At 45.8% G+C, this 16896-nt stretch overlaps 1 protein-coding gene and 1 long non-coding RNA gene across 2 annotated transcripts in view; both read left to right on the top strand.

Annotated features, from left to right (window-relative positions):
• ELN (elastin) overlaps positions 1–16896 on the top strand; it is a 38207-nt gene that overhangs the window by 14721 nt on the left and 6590 nt on the right. The window contains exons 11-21 of the mRNA XM_060259632.1: positions 93–133; positions 479–577; positions 1241–1364; positions 2144–2266; positions 4084–4128; positions 5649–5768; positions 5852–5917; positions 11447–11572; positions 12764–12820; positions 14267–14413; positions 16614–16661. Coding sequence (XP_060115615.1) covers positions 93–133; positions 479–577; positions 1241–1364; positions 2144–2266; positions 4084–4128; positions 5649–5768; positions 5852–5917; positions 11447–11572; positions 12764–12820; positions 14267–14413; positions 16614–16661 — 996 coding nt within the window. The remainder of the gene's footprint in view (positions 1–92; positions 134–478; positions 578–1240; positions 1365–2143; positions 2267–4083; positions 4129–5648; positions 5769–5851; positions 5918–11446; positions 11573–12763; positions 12821–14266; positions 14414–16613; positions 16662–16896) is intronic.
• LOC132587049 (uncharacterized) lies at positions 7645–9498 on the top strand. The gene is made up of 3 exons (XR_009556399.1): positions 7645–7710; positions 9210–9353; positions 9437–9498. It is a non-coding gene; the product is annotated as an uncharacterized LOC132587049 (long non-coding RNA).

Below are 16896 nucleotides of genomic sequence, written 5' to 3'. Positions count from 1 at the left end.
CTGATATGCAAATGAGTTCCTGCTGGGCTTTTTCTACCAAAAAAAAGCCCTGGATGTGTATATTGGGGTTTGTCTATTTGTTATGGGAACAGAGAGTGGGAGTGAAGGGGCTTGGAATTATAGGATCCTGAAAGTAAGTTGGAGGGTCCAGAGTGCCCTTCGTCACTGGCCTTTACTTTGCAAAGATTCCTCCCCCACAGGGCTACCAGCTCTGGGTGGGGAAATTCCTGGAGATTTGAGAGGAGAGGCTGGGGAAGAGTGGAGTTTGGAGAGGGAAAGGAGCTCAGCTGGAATGTGACGCCGTAGTCCACTCTCCAAAGCTGCCATTTCCTCCAGAGGAATTGATCCTGTAATATGGAGATAAGCCATCATTCCGGGAGGATTCCCAGCCCTACCTGGAGATTAGCAACCCAAATCCACCACCCCCTCACCAGGCTTCAAATGACAGTCCACCATTCACTGTGGTCTTTTTTCCTAGGAGCGGGAGCCGGTGTTCTGCCTGGAGCGGGAGCCGGTGTTCTGCCTGGAGCGGGAGGCATTGCAGGTGTGGGGCCTGGAGGCGCTGTCCTTCCGGGAGGTATAGGTAAGTGTCGTTGCCGGGGAGGGGTGGGGCTCAGTCCTGTGAATGCAACCTTTGCTTCGCTAGATGCAACCAAGATGGCCTATCCAGTCTCACACTGGGCCTCCAGTAGCAACCAGCTGGGAACTGGTAGGGTTGTATCTGGAGATTTGGGGGGTGGAGTCTGGGGAGGGCAGGGTTTGGGGAGGGGAGGGGAGGAACCTCAGCAGGGTCTAATGCCATAGGGTCCACCCTTCAAAGCAGCCATTATCTCCAGAGGAGATGATCTTATTTATTTATTTATGTTGATTTATACCCCGCCCCTCCCGCAAACGGATTGGGGCAGCTTCCAACAAAATACAAAACATCAGAATAATAAATAGAATACAATCTTGGTTGTCTCAACAGAGATAACAAGAGATCTCCAGGTACCACCTGGAGGTGGCAAGGGTTCACCAGCCTGTCTCCTTCCAACATTATTCGGCACCACATGCTGCTCAGTGTGTGAACAACATAAAGACAAGGGCCTGTTCCCTGAAGGTCACGGCGCACATAGACATGTGTGACTAACTGTGGAGATTCTTTGTTTAGTCCTCCGCAGCCCGAGCACCTCCAGAAGGCTGGCAAAGTCCACTTAATGTTGTCCTCAACACATTCTGAACATCTCCAATTGTCCTGCAGGTGTGGGTCCAGCGGCGGCGGCAGCGGCTAAAGCAGCAGCCAAAGCGGCAGCTTATGGTGGTGAGTCGGCTTGCCTTGTGCTGCGAATCCAGTGGAGGGAGTGGGGGTCTGAAGCAAACCAGATGTTTGATGGTGATCTGGAGCACCGTCAGATTTCTTTAGAACAGCAGCAGGAAGGTTGTGATTTGGAGAAGGAAAGCATCATCCTTCCTTCTCCACCACATCTCTGCACTCCTTCCTCACTGCTGTTTTTCACCCAGACCACAGCCAGGTATGTTTGATAACCCAGCTTCAGAAAGGCCTTTCTCCCTCCTGTCCTTCAAATCAACCCTCTCCCTGCCATTTTTATACAACTGCTGAACCTGCAGCGTTTGCTGAGCGACCAGTTTGGCTCTTTTAACCCAGTATTCTTAGCTATGGATCCTCATTGGCATTGGGGTGTATTGTTCAGGGACTGGACGTGGACAGTCTTTATGGGCACTTACTGAGGGTAAGGTCTGAGATTTGAGAAGGGAAGGGACTGCTTTCTGGAAAGGCTGAAGCAAAAAGCTACGTTTCTAAGCCACACCTCACCTTCAAGACCCAAACGCTCCCTCTCTGGTGCATCTGGATCACTTGCAGTGAGAGCTCTCCTGGGAAACACTGCAGAGAGGATATTCGAATGGGGGGCCTCCTGAATTCCTCCTTCTCTTTGCCAGAATAACATCAGCTTTTTGCTTACTATCCAACTGAATGAAAGACTGTTCTTCAACAACCTGACACTAAGCTTTCCTTCTTTAACATTCAAAAAACTTCGTCTAGCATTCAAAAAAAAATCCCTGGCAGATTTAAATTGATGCAGGCAACAGCACACTGCTGGTCTACTAGTTCTTTGGACTTTGACTACTTTTTTCTTCTTGGTAGGTGCTGGAGTGATCCCTGGCGTTGGCGGCGTGGCCCCTGGTGTCGGTGGGCTGCCCGGAGTGGGTCCTGGTGCTGGAGTGCTTCCAGGTGCTGGAGTGCTTCCAGGTGCTGGAGTGCTTCCAGGTAAGCTCGTTTGGGTGGCTTTCCCAGGTTTTGGTAGGTGAAAGGAGAAGATGGAGGCAGTCTTGCTTGCTTTCAACCTAGTACCATAAGGAACCCAAGCCTCCCACCCCTACCAAAGATCAGAACAAAACTCTGCTCAGTGGCTTTACCATGCACCTGGAAAGCAGACTACCATGTGCCATCCACTGCCGACACAGAGGAGATGCTGCAGCTAAGTGGTGTGCAGAAGGATAAGGAACCCCAGGGCTTTTTATATAGCAGGAACTCCTTTGCATATTAGACCACACACCCCTGATGTAGCCAGTCCTCCAAGAGCTTACAGGGCTCTTAGTAGAGGGCTTAGTGTAAGCTCAAGGAGGATTGGCTACATCAGGGGTTTGTGGCCTAATATGCAAAGGAGTTCCTGCTACAAAAAAAGTCCTGAGGAGATAATACCAGTGCCCTCCCACTAGAACCCTAAGAACATGTTGGATCAGGCCAATGGCCCATCCAGTCCAACACTCTGTGTCATACAGTGGTCAAAAAACCAGGTGCCATCAGGAGGTCCATCAATGAGGCCAGGACACTGAAAGCCCTCCCACTGTTGCTCCCCTCCCCAAGCACCAAGAATACAAAGCATCACTGCCCCAGACAGAGTTGCATCAATACCCTGTGGCTAATTGTCAAGCATGCGATTTTCAAAAGAACGAGTCAAGTAGATACAAAACTACGTTTATTGCTAAAATGAGATGCTCTCTTGGTACAGGACCTTGAGAGTGATACTAGAAATACATTGATACAATTCTTTTAAGGCATACTTTAAAGGATCCTCAAAGGAGGGGGTAAGAAATGCCAGCCAACACATAAACTATCATAAATGTCTATGTTCCCACAATGTTATCAGTGTCTTGTCCTTGATTTCCCAGATGGCTTACACTCCCATGTAGGAATGTATGGGAAGGTGTTCATTCTGCTTCTCCCACTGCTAGTTTCGTTTCTCACTATTCTACTGCACAAAGCAATAAAGCAAGAATGGGGGGGGGGGGGGAGAATAACAGAGCCATACTACACTGACCCTCCATGATGTTTCACAGACCAGCTTTATGGAGGGCCCTAAAACCATAGATTACCATTGAGCTTTTACCAAGCTTGACACTAATAGCCACTGATGGAGTTCTGCTCCATATGTTTTTCGAATCCCCTCTTGAAGCTTACTATGCTTGCAGCTGCCGCCACCTCCTGTGGCAGTGAATTCCATGTGTTAATCACCCTTTGGGTGAAGAAGTACTGCCTTTTATCCATTCTAACCCAACTACTCAGCAATTTCATTGAGTGTCCACAAGTTCTTGTACTGTGAGAAAGGGAGAAAAGTACTTCTTTCTCTACCTTCTCTATATTGCTCCACAGTAGAACAGCTAGATTCAAGTCCAGTAGAACCTTCAAGACCAACAAGATTTAGCGGGTTTGAGCTTTCAAGAGCATCTTGGCATGCATCCAGAGGTGGAATTCTAGCAGGAGCTCCTTTGCATTAGGCCATACACCCTTGATGTAGCCAATCCTCCAAGAATTTACAAGGCTCTTTTTTTGTAAGCTCTTGGAGGATTGGCTACATCAGGGGTGTGTGACCTAATATGCAAAGGAGCTCCTGCTAGAATTCCATCCCTGGATGCATCTGACAAAAGCTTTGGCTGTCGGAAGCTTATACTCCCCAAACCTTGGTGGTCTCTAAGGTGCTATGGGACTCGAATCTGAAGATTCTTGGTGTGCATTTAAAACTGGTCATGTGGTTATCTTTACATCCTGTCAGTTATATTGCTTCTTTTCTTTGCTTATACCAGGAGTTGCAAGTCCTGCAGCGATAGCAGCCAAAGCAGCCAAGTATGGTAAGGCGCTGTGCAGATGGGGGGGGGGGCAATTGTATGCAAGACTTTTAGGTTGGGTGGAGCTTCCTGAAGTGGTGAAAAACACAGCTTCAGTCCCCCCAAAATACAAAACAAGTTTCTAGTCCTTTCTGCAAGAGAGAGTCTGGGAAGCATGTGCCCAGTGCCCACTGAAATCTCCAAAACAAGAGGAGTAAGACTGGAACACAGACCCAGGGTGTGTGGCGAAGGCCAATGAGGCAGTAACCTTGCTGAATCCCACCAGCACTTGTTTGTGTCTGGATTGGAGGTTGCCTAGAAAAGGATGATGCCTGAGGCTGTGAGGAAGAAAGGCTCGACAGAACCAGAACCGATAAGCCGTTTCTGCAGAGCAGGCAAAGGGCTGCTCCTGAAAACTGCAAGCCTGCATTTCATTTTCTCCAGTTACAGTGGTATGAAACATGTAATTTGATATCATTGCACTGTAAGATTCCGTGTAGGCAAAAAAAAAAAAAAGCATTGTAAGCTGTGAAACTGGGAGCACACTGAAGATATAAAGCCTTGCCTCTCTTATAAGCAGGGCTCTTTTTTTTTTAGCAGAAACACACAGGAAAGCAGTTCCAGCTGGCTTGGTGTCAGGGGGTGTGACCTGATATGCAAATGAGTTCCTGCTGGGCGTTTTCAACAAAAAAGCTCTGTGTGAAACAATGGTGGCATCAGGGTGTGTGGCTTAATATGCAAATTAGTTCCTGCTGGGCTTTTTGTACAAAAAGTGGATGTTGCAAGCTAGAAAGGGGACCTGAGATGGCTGTTTTCTGTGGCAGCTTTGTGTCTACTGTAATATCCTGTTCCCACCCAAGATTTCCTTTTAAAAAAAAATTAGAAACTTTTACTAGGATACAAACAGGATAAAAAACACAAAAGCATAAGATACAAACAAAAAAACCCACCTAAGATTTCCAGTAGAGAGATATCGATCAGAAGGGGCTCAAGACATTTTACGGTTTCAAGTGCCATCCTTATGTGCTACCTTACTGGGTCAAAGGCAGGTTACAGGAAAAGCAGAGGGTGCCCTCACCATTGTGCACCTGTATGAGTCCCTGTTCTGAGTGTTCTTTAGGAAAGAAATCGTGCTGAGTGTCTAATCCAGAGCAATTTAAAGATCCAGTCATAGCCCATACAAAGTTGCAATAAAAGCAATTGGTAGGAAGCAGGACAGGGAATCATGTAGAGAAATGGCAGGTGCTTTTGTAGGCAGGTGGATACTTTGGGCTTAATTAGAGCACTTATAATTGCCTTGTATCTCCTGGCATAGTCGCCTTGCCTCGAGGACAAAATTTTGGAGACACTGCTGTAGACTTGAGGAATGAGAATGGGCTGATATAGCAACAGTGAATCATCACGCTGAACATATTTCCCATGTCCTACCTTATTGCGGCTGGCAAATGCTCAGCGAGATCAGTCAAACTGATGGGGTCAAGATTAAGTTCTTATTGAGCCTCTTCAGAACAACTTGCTGCTCAGTTTCTCCTCTTCTGTCCCAGGTCAGGTCCCAGGAGTTGGCGGTGTTCCAGGCGTCTACCCAGGTGTTGGTGGGATCCCAGGTGTTGGCGGGATCCCAGGTGTTGGTGGGGTCCCAGGTGTGGCTCCAGGCACTGTTCCAGGTGAGTTGGGATAAGAAGATGCATCCCCTCCCTGGACAAATTCTGCCCTGCATCTTGACCACGTCTTTTGCATGCACCTGCAGGTGTTGGTGCAGGGGCAGCAGCGGCGGCAGCAGCAGCAAAGGCAGCGGCTAAAGCAGCAGCATATGGTGAGCCAAATAGCCAATTTATCTATTCCTTGCAGAATTGCTGTGTGACTTTCCTTACAAAGATTACAATCCTTCATTCATCTCCCTGATCTAGGGCATTGACTAATTAATGTCTTTTCTGCACCATTCCCACTTAAGAGGAGTACTAGACAAGGACCATTTCCGCAGAAATTCCCTTCACTGACATTTTTTAAAACTACACATTATACGAAATTTTTCACAGTAGATTTCTCCTCACCAGATGCAAACCCAAAGTTTTCTCCTTCTTACCCCATATTTTTGGAACGTGCTAAAACTGCGGATTCCTAAAATGTGGGGTAAGAAGGAAAAAAACTTTGGGTTTGGGCCTGGTGAGGAAAAATTTATCATAAAACTTTGTATAACGCACAGTTTCAAAAATGTCAATGCTGAGAATTTCTCTACTGTGGAAATAGTCAGTTTTTCTCTTATTTTGATCGGTGTTTGGAACCTCTGGCTTCTGCTGTCAGGAGAAATAATAACAATTCATGGCTTTGTACATAACTCTTCAGAATTTAAAATTGTTCTTTACGCAGGTGATCTTTTACCGTTCAGTTTGCAACCTCAGTCTTCCATTCCTGTATTCAAGAGCATAATGATTTGTCTGACAGATTAACTACACAAAACCTGAGGTGATGCCATTGGGAGATGATGACCGATTTCCCACTCGCCTTATGCCACTCTGACGTTCCTCTTTTCAGTGGGGCTTCTGTCTGATTTAACACTATCTGCCCCAGGGCTGCAACTAGTGTTGGCTTTTTCATGCAGCAAACAGAAACTGGTTTTTAGAGGCTTCTGTCTGATGTGCCAAAAAGCCAATGCTAGTTGCAGCCCTGGAGCAGATAGTGTGAAATCGGAGGGAAGCCCTGCTGAGAAGAGGAGTGTCAGAGTGGCATAAGGTAAGTGGGAAATTGGTCAACATGTCACGGACTGTATTTACTGATGCGGGAGGGAAGGCGGTACAGTATAGCCCGATTTCGTCAGACTGCAGAAGCTAAGTACTTGGATGAGAGACTGCCAAGGAAGATTCTGCAGAGGAAGGCTCTGACAGACAACCTCTTGATCTCACTTGCCTTGAAAGCCCCTTGCTGGGGTTGCTAGAAATAGACGGTGACTTGACAGCACTTTTTTAATGCACACATTTGCTGAAGGGGATTTTTGGTTGTGCCCATATGTCGCTACTTATCTCAGAATACTGATACCTAAAATTTTTAACTATATGATAATACTGAATCTTAACAAGTCAGTCACTGATATATCTTTGGACTTGAACAGATGGGCAGTCGTAATCCTTTGTTTGTGAGGTAAAGAAAATACACTCAAAATGAACATTACACCTTGGATTATGTGTATATTAACATGCAGTCCCTTTCCATATACTTTGTAGATATCTCTATAAAATTAATACTTTATTTAAATTTATTTATTTATCGGCTCCATTCAGAACAAACTTGCCCTCCAATTTCACTTCTTCTGTCCCAGGTCAGGTCCCAGGCGTTGGCGGAGTACCAGGCGTTGGTGGAGTACCGGGTGTTGGCGGAGTACCGGGCGTTGGCGGAATCCCAGGCGTTGGTGGAGTCCCAGGCATTGGTGGCTTTCCAGGTGTAGCTCCAGGTGCTGTCCCTGGTGAGATAGGATAAGAAGGTGTGTCCCCCACCTGGACAAATTCTGGGGGTCTGCTTCTTGACCATGTCTTTTGTATCTACCTGCAGGTGTCAGTCCTGGGGCAGCGGCGGCAGCGGCAGCGAAGGCCGCAGCTAAAGCAGCAGCATATGGTGGTGAGCTGAATGGCTTATTCGTTCGCGCGCAGGATTGTTGTGGGTAGTCTTGTAACACAAACCAACTAGACAAACCTGGCCTGAAATTCACTGTTACGCTCAGCTTTGAGTAACTGATGCTTCTGTTCCTTTCATTAAAGTTTAGCCAGGGAGAGGTTCGCATGATTCCAAAGGGCAGAGGTAGAAACGATGTTCTGTACACACATTCCTTACATGCGCCATGTGACCTTTTTTGTGTTATTTAGAAAATTAATATGCTGCCCCTCAAGACTCGCTTGAAGCAGTTCACAATAAAAACCAAGCATCCAGACAGTTAAAACAAATCATACCTGTGATGGAATGAAGCTCTGTTTCCTCAAGTTTTGGGAGCTGCAAGACTGAATAGACATGGTGTGTTTGCACAGATCAGGCTTCGAGCATTCACAATACAGGTTTCTTAAACAACAATAAAGAGAGTACACACGATCTGTACAAGGCTCGGTTTAAGCAAGGATGTAAAGAAAAGGTGAAAACACGCAGTCCTCTAAACCCTGAACTCTATACTTGTCCTAAAACTGTGTCCGATTAAGTCCTTCAACACATAGTCAAGGTGTAAAGATTTAATCCTGATGTAAAGATTTAATCCCTTACTGCAGCGTTTCTGAGATTGGGGAATTGGGCATTGTTGATTGGATACGTTATTTTCAAGCTTTATGTTTAATATGAAATTTTCAAATGTCAAGGGTGTGAGGGATTCTAGAAAGCACAAAAAGTTCACTTCTGAATTGAAAATTCTTAATGCTGATGTGGCTTTTTTACAAGAAACTCATATAAAGGCAAACAATAAGAATTACCTGCCTAGAGACTGGGTTGGAGAGGTTTATATTGCAGATACATCAGATATAGATACATCTGATCTAACCGTGCTGCTATGTTGATACATAAATGGGTTTCTTTTCAGGCACAAAAAACAATAATAGATTGAAATGTTTTCTTTATTATTTTTGTAGAGAAAAGCTCTGATTCTGTTGTTGTTATGATTAATGTGTATGGTCCAAATATAGGCTCTCCAAATAGTAATAAATGTTTCAGCTACCTGGTAAATTTCACATATGATTATCTGTGCTTGGGAAGCGATTTTAATGAAATATTACATACAGTTCTAGATTGAAGTATGCCCCCATGCAAAGAATATTCTTTGGTGAGATCTACACTTAGAACTTATATAGCTGAACTAAGTTTGATTGATTCTTGGCATATTTTGCGCTAAAGGGACAGAGATTATACTTTAGTTTTCATTGAATCACTATGGCTTCTGATTAGATTATGTTCTTGTTTTGTCTCCTTCAGTGTCCCATATTATAAACTGTGATATAGATATAATTATTATTTCTGACCACACTCTCATCTTGCTAGTCCTTTGGTTTCCAGATTTTTAAATGGAATGCATTAAGGGTGGTAAATACTAAGCCAGTTCAGAACAAGCTTGTCCTCCAATTTCACCTCTTCTGTCCCAGGTCAGGTCCCAGGCGTTGGCGGAGTCCCGGGCGTTGGCGGAGTCCCAGGCGTTGGCGGAGTCCCGGGCGTTGGCGGAGTCCCAGGTGTTGGTGGAGTACCAGGCGCTGGTGGTTTTCCAGGTGTGGCTCCAGGTGCTCTCCCTGGTGGGTTAGGAGAAGATGATGTGACTCCTACCTGGACAAATTCTGCCTTGCTTCTTGACCACGTCTTTTGCATCTACCTGCAGGTGTTGGTCCAGGGGCGGCGGCAGCAGCAGCAGCAAAGGCAGCAGCCAAAGCAGCGGCATATAGTGAGCTGAATGGCTTATTTGTTCACTCACAAGATTGTTGTGGGTAGTCTTGTGATGCTGACCTGAAATTCACTGTTATACCCAGCTTAGGGTAACTGATGCTCCTGTTCCACTGATTTAAGTCCAGCCATGGGATTCCAAAGGATAGAAGCTGAATCAATCTCTGCACACATTCCTTACACGCTCCATCAGACCATTTTGTTATTTGTTTAGAAAATTAGTATGCTGCCTCTCAAGACCTGCTTGAGGTCACTTACAATAAAAACCAAGCACAGATTCATACCTGTGATGGAATGGACTTGCAGGCTCTGTTCCCTCAGGTTCTGGGAGCTTGCAAAAGCCCTGAAGACATGGTGTCTTTGCAGAGATCAGACTTTCAGCATTCAAAATACGAGTTTCATAAACAGCAATAAAAAGAGTACACATGACTTGTACCAGCATCTGTCTGAGCAGGAACATAAAGAAGAGGTGAAACCATGCAGTCCTCTAAACCCTGTAGTTTTCCTAGACAACGTTGAATTAAGATAGGCTAATAATTCTTGATGATGTAGCATTTCAGAATCCATCATAATCTTAGTTCTCAGAGATGGGACTTTTGATCATTGTCCCTCAACACGTGGTCAGTCCTGATGTAGAGATTTAGTCCTTCATGACTATAAGCTTCCTGGCCAAAAGAGTTTCTTCCTGAAAATGTATAATTTCCGTTTTTTCCCCTTTATTTATTTTTTTTCCAAATTAAATGGCTTATTCAAGTAACGTTTCAATAAATAATACAGATTTACAGTAATGTTTCAAAATTAAACTTCTGAAATAATACAGAGGTACTAAGGTTGAATAAATTAAACAGTTAACATTGGATAACTGTCAATTATACAATAATACAATCAAATTATGCTGAGATAATAAATTTAGAATATTTGTATAGATTAATGAAAAAGATAACTATTTTGGGTTTTGCTTGATAATTGGGAGGAGTTAGGTAAATAGTCAGGAAAAGCATTCAACCGTACAGTCCATTTACTAATTCAATTATGTATGCTAGAGGTACTCTCATACTATATAACTCAATCCATAATTTTATCTAATAAGAAATAGTCCCATTCATCTACCACTGATGTATCTCTGGAATATACTTTTTCTTCCAGTGTGATGCTAAGACACTTTTTGCTGCAGTTAGTAATATCGAAATAAGGTTTCTAATATCACGTGGAATTGTTGACCTAGACTATAAATTTATTATAATTTCCTCTTTGAGAGTCCATCCCCTTCTCAGGGGCAATCCTGATTTTCCTGCCCTCAAAAGGAAGAAAATGCAATCTAGCCTTCAGGCTGTCTCAGCCTCTGTCTCTTTTGGTGTGACAATTTAGAAAGGTGTTAGATAAGTTGCTACATTCCTCCCTTACTTTGACTTCATGTTTCGGCCTTAGGTCCACTGGTTGAAGAATGAACTAAATTTAAGTCCAGTAGTGATTTGGTTGTAGTGGTTGAGTGAGCGACTCATACCTCGGAGAACTGGATTTGATTCCCCACTCCTTCACATGCACCTGCTGATGTGACCTTGGGTCAGCCACAAGTTCTCTCAGAGCTGTCCTGCTCAAGCAGTTTATGTCAGAGCTCTCTCAGCCCCCCTACCTCACAGGGTGTCTGTTGTGGGGAGAAGAAGGGAAAGGAGATTATAAACTGCTCTGAGGCTCCTTCAGGTACTGAAAGGCGGGGTATAAATCCAATCTCTTCTTCTTTTTCTAGCTCCTTGGAGAACAGTGAGATTTGTGGGGTATCAGCTTTCAAGGGCCAAAGCTCCCTTCATTAGACTCTTGTTGGTCTCTAAGGTGCTACCAGATTTAATTCTAGCTTTCTTGTTGCAGACCAATACAGCTACCCTCCTGAAACTAGTTGAAGAAAGGTGATTTGTCAGTATTTTAAAATAAATAACTATATTTTCCTCAGGGGGTGGGGTAGCACCTGGCTTTGGAACTGTTCCTGGCGTAGCACCTGGTGGTGTGATACCCGGCGGTGTGGCACCTGGCGGCGTGATACCTGGTGGCGTGGCACCTGGAGGCATTGGAACTGGAGGTATGTCATTAGCACATGATAACCATAATGAAGGTGCTTTACAGAAAATAGATGTCTTGGTTCAGTGTTGGTTTCTGCCATGATCTAAAAGACGGGAAGGTCTAAAATAACAAAAGACTCTTGTGTTTGCGGGTAGCTCTCTTAGTCCAAGGTACTATCCACCACCAAAGTTGGGTAATACCTTTTATTAGGACCGACCCAAATAACAGAAACCAGTATGTAAATCTTAAATTTCTCAAAGATCCTGGCACCAGATTAGATGTTTAAAAGGAGCAAGAATAAATATGTTTCAGAACTGATCTTAAGACTGCATCCTGTGTAGAAAGCAAAGGAGATTTGAATATATAACAGTGGTACAGGATAGAGCTGGCACTATGTCAGGGGTGGCCAAACTTTCTTAATGTAAAAGCCACATAGAATAAATGTTATTTTATTTTATTTTTTTGGTCAGATGTTTGAGAGCTGAAAGACTTGAACATCAGATGTTGGAAGGAAGGAAGGAAAATGGATGGGAAGAGAGGGAGGTGAAAGGAAAGCAACTTTACCTTTAAATGCATTCTCCAAGCCGCCAACAGGGTGGTGGGCGCTTTGAGAGCCACACAATATGTGTGAAAGAGCCACATGTGGTTCCTGAGCAATGTTCTCTCTATGCAGAGTTAGCGTGAGCTAGCTCACATTTTTTTAGCCTCCAGCTCACACATGTTTGCCTTAGCTCAGGAAGGATGGCCTCAGAGCAAATTAATTTATGCAGTAGCTAAATTGTTTGCTCACAACTTCAAAGCCAGTAGCTCATGAAATAGAATTTTTACTCACAGCCGGAAGTCATGGCAAAAGGTATTACTGATGACTGACGCCTACTAGCCTCTACTGGGGACTTGGGGATATTCAGGGAGGTGGCTGAATAAAGCCTGCCCCTGCCTCCCAACTTCCGGTATTCCAAGGAAGTCTCCTATCCAAGTACTGGCCAGAGTTTGTCCTGCTTAGCTTCGTTCTGAGATCAAGCTTGCCTGGACTATCCAGGTCAGGGCAAAACCTGCCCTTTTTGAGGTTTAGACATGCTACAGACATTTGCCATGTCTTTTTACATCTGGCCAGTGAAGATAACTCTGGGATAGGTTGCAGTGGGGGCACTTGATGAAACTAGAATAGGTGGTTTCTAGTCATCTTCTTCTTCTTTCTTCCCTTTCTTAGCACTAGTACCGGGAAGTCCTGGAGCAGCAAAAGCAGCCGCCAAGGCAGCTAAATACGGTAAGTAAGAGGCTTATTGTGTAGGTGCCCCCACCCAGCTAGGGTTGCCAGTTTCCAGCTGGGGCCTGGGAATCTCTCAGAATTGTCACTGTTGCCCAGTCTATAGAGATCACTTCCCCTGAAGGAAACAGCTGCTTTGGAGGGTGGACTTTATGGCATTATACGCTGCTGCAGGGGTGTCAAACTCATTTGTTATGAAGGCCTCAATTTGTTATGACATAAATGTGACCTTGTCGGGCCAGGCCATGTGTGTCATAAAATGTAATGCCAGATAGCAGAGATATAAACATTGTAAAAGACACAGAGAAACACACACTCAGCCTAATCCACCTCACTGGCTTGTTGAGCCTCAGTCAATAGAAGGAAGAGAGGCTTGGCTCAGTAGCTCTGTTGTGCAATTGAGAGAGGCTGGTAAAGCTAGCTCTCCTCCCCATTTCCTCCCCAGGGGAGGGGCTTTACTCTGTTGCTCCTGTGCGATTGAGCAAGCCTGGCAAAGCAAGTTATGATGCAGAAGGAAGCAAGAGAGAGAAAAGGAAGCAGATGACAGTGAGTTGCTCGTGGGCCTGATAGGAGCCCTCCAAGGCCTGAATCGGCCCCCCCAGGCTACATGTTTGACACCCCTGCTCTACTGAGTTCCTTTCCTTCCCCAAACCCCATCAAGGCTACATCCCCACTTTCCCAGGATTTTCCCAACCCAGAGTTGGCAGCAATCCCTAGGGTAGAAAAAGAAGAAAAGAAGGAGATGAACAGCAGCCTGGCAGATACGGTGGCTCAAGTGCTTCACCCACAGCCATTTCTGTTAGCCCACTGGGCCACATGTAGCCGGTGGCCAGCATTTCTGGATAGAAGAAATAAAAGAACAACCAGCATTGTGAGCACAACTGACACACTGCCCTTTCCCATCCATACAAAACTGGGAAGCCAGGCCCTTGGGGAGAGATCAAGAGAAGAGAGGTGCCCTCTTTAGATTTCTTTCAGGCTTTGATTGTCACTTCTTTGAGGCACATTTTGACTTCTTCTGTGACCATAAGGAAAGTGGGTATGGATGCTGACCTTGTGTTGCTATAGCTATTAGGCTGTTACCTGTTATTTTGTTGTTGTTGTTATGTTAAGGAAAGGAAAGGTCCCCTGTGCAAGCACCAGTCGTTTCCGACTCTGGGGTGACGTTGCTTTCACAACGTTTTCACAGCAGACTTTTTACGGGGTGGTTTGCCATTGCCTTCCCCAGTCATTTCCCCCCAGCAAGCTGGGTACTCATTTTACCGACCTCGGAAGGATGGAAAGCTGAGTTAACCTCAAACCGGGTACCTGAAAACCCAGCTTCCACTGGGGATTGAACTCAGGTCGTGAGCAGAGCTTAGGACTGCAGTACTGCAGCTTTAACACTCTGCGCCACGGGGCTCTTCGTGTTATGTTAAAGGTGTGCTTTAATCTTTAATCAAACAGGAGCTGCTGCAGCAAGAGGCCTGGTGCCTGGTGTCGGAGGGGTTGGCGGCTTGGCACCCGGTGTCGGAGGGGTTGGCGGCTTGGCACCCGGTGTCGGAGGGGTTGGTGGCTTGGCACCTGGTGTCGGAGGAGTTGGTGGCCTTGGAGGTTAGCAGCCCTGCGTGTGTTCTGTCATTGTGGTGCTTGTTGCCTGTGGCATTCCTTGCTTTCCTTCTAGTTCGTATTCCACATTTCTAGGTTTCCCTGGAGCAGAGCTAATTGGGCTGATTGGCAATACCTGATTAGAGTCTGTGCTCTTAACCACTACACTGAACTGGCTCTTCCCCACTCCTCCCCGTGAAGCCTGCTGGGTGATCTTGGGAGTTCTCTAAGAACTCTCTCAGTCCCACCTGCCTCACAGGGTACCTCTTGTGGGGAGAGGAAGGGAAGGAGATTGTAAGTCACTCTGAGACTCCTTAAGGTAGAGAAGGAAAGGAAAAGGAAAGGCCCCCTGTGCAAGCACCAGTCATTTCCGACTCTGGGGTGACGTTGCTTTCACAACGTTTTCACGACAGACTTTTTACGGGGTGGTTTGCCATTGCCTTCCCCAATCATCTACACTTTCCCCTAGCAAGCTGGGGACTCATTTTACCGACCTCGGAAGGATGGAAGGCTGAGTCAACCTGGAGCCGGCTATCTGAAAACCCAGCATCCACCGGGGATCAAACTCAGGTCATGAGCGGAGCTTAGGACTGCAGTACTGCAGCTTAAACACTCTGCGCCACGGGGCTCTTAAGGTAGAGAAGAGCAGGGTATAAAAACCTACTCTTCTTCGAATTCTGGACTTAACATTAGAAATTTCCCTAGTGAAGCCAGAATTTAGGGGAAGTTCTATGGCAATAAAAGAATGGAATGCAGGGTGTTTGTGTATCCTCATTCTGCGGAATCCTGGAGAGAGAGGGCTCTCGTGGCTCCTATCAGGAACTCTTGAATGAAAAAATCAGCAAGGGTGGGACAAGCTTCTCTGAAAAGACCAAACAACCCACCAGTCTCTGCAATTAAATCCACTGGGGCAGTGCCAACACGTGACTCCAAAGTACCTGTTTTGGGCAGGGTAGTCCTTAAACAGTTGGACCCTTCCATGTCTGTTTAAAGCTGGACCTTTTTTGCAGTAGGAACTCCTTTGCATATTAGGCCACACCCCCTGATGTAGCCAATTCTTCAAGAACTTACAGGGCTCTTAGTACAGGGCCTACTGTAAGTTCTTGGAGGACTGGCTACATCAGGGCTAGTATGCAAAGGAGTTCCTGCTACAAAAAAAAGCCCTGCTAGAATGTAACTCTGTATAGGACTGCAGCGCCATAAACAAAATCTGCTGTGTGTTATTGGAAGGAGACAAAAGGTCACATGTTGATCCACAGCGGGAAAAACAGCAGCGTCATACTTTTTTTTTAAAATTGGGCCAGCCAAACTATCTCCAAGTAGCACATAACCTTTGAGTTCCCAGGAACACTTCACCAAATGGGATGATCTGTACATAAACAAAACCAAAAATAAAAAAAGCAGTGGGAAGAGAAGAAAGGCGTTTTCAGATCAGCGTCCCCAAAGTTTGCTTGCAGCTCTCCGAACGTTTTCTTAGCATTTTCATTCTTGTCCCCTGTTACAGGACCACATCAGAAATGAAATAGCCTCAAAAATGCATGTGCACCTTTGATTTGCAGCCCTCACTCATTAAAGTAACCTCCTGCATGCCCTTGTTCGCCCACACACATGGATGGCTTTTGTTAGTTCCTGACAGAGGCCTTCAACTCTGCTTGTAAAAATACAGAACTTCCCTGTTCAGAGGCAGTGTATCTTGCAGGTACTAGAAGATGCTGAGAGAGAGGCAGGCTGTCATTTTTGTACTCCACTAAGGTGATCCCAGAGGCATCTGGCTGGCCAGCTGCCATTGGTGACAGAACTGTTTCTCTAGTTCTGACCTTTTTTAAGCCTGCAGGCACCTTGGGAATCCTGGCAGAGCATGGTGGGAGCAGTGACAAAATGGCTGCCACACAATGGCTGCCAGCCACTGGAGGCACAGCCAGTCACAAAATGGCTGCCACAGCTTCCCTTCAGTCACACACTGGAGATCCTTTTACAGTGGGGGCAGCTGGTGCCAAAGCAACGTTTTTTAAAAATCTTCACAGCCAATCAAATTTCCAGTTGCCAACCAGAAGCCTTGCTGGGCAAAAGCCCCACCAGGCCTCACCCACTTCCTAAAAACTCTTGGTGAGCACCAGGAAAGGTGTCGGGAGGCATGAGGGCTCCCATGGGCACCACGTTGGGGATCCCCAGTCTAAACTGCCATGATGAATCCTTTCTGTTTTAGTGCCTGGGCTCGGAGCAGCAGCAGCGGCAGCTAAAGCAGCAAAATACGGTGAGTCTTGCTTGCACCCAACTCCTTTGCCCCAGTTTTTCCCTCTTCTTGTCCTAGCCCTGCACCACACAGCTGGCCACAGCTGTCTTTCTTGGGTGAATGCAAAATGGAGTCTTCTGTGCATGGATTCAGCAAAAAAGCACAGAGTAAGATCCCCATTAATGTGAGTGAAGCGAGCAAAACCCTTTACTGGTTTGAAGTCTGCAGAGGGGACTAGGAGACAATATGGGGTTAG

This window comes from Heteronotia binoei, chromosome 18 (genome assembly GCF_032191835.1).
Source record: "Heteronotia binoei isolate CCM8104 ecotype False Entrance Well chromosome 18, APGP_CSIRO_Hbin_v1, whole genome shotgun sequence".
Lineage (NCBI taxonomy): Eukaryota > Metazoa > Chordata > Lepidosauria > Squamata > Gekkonidae > Heteronotia > Heteronotia binoei.
Note: the sequence above shows the minus strand (reverse complement) of the source record. Positions and strands in the feature narration are given on the sequence as shown.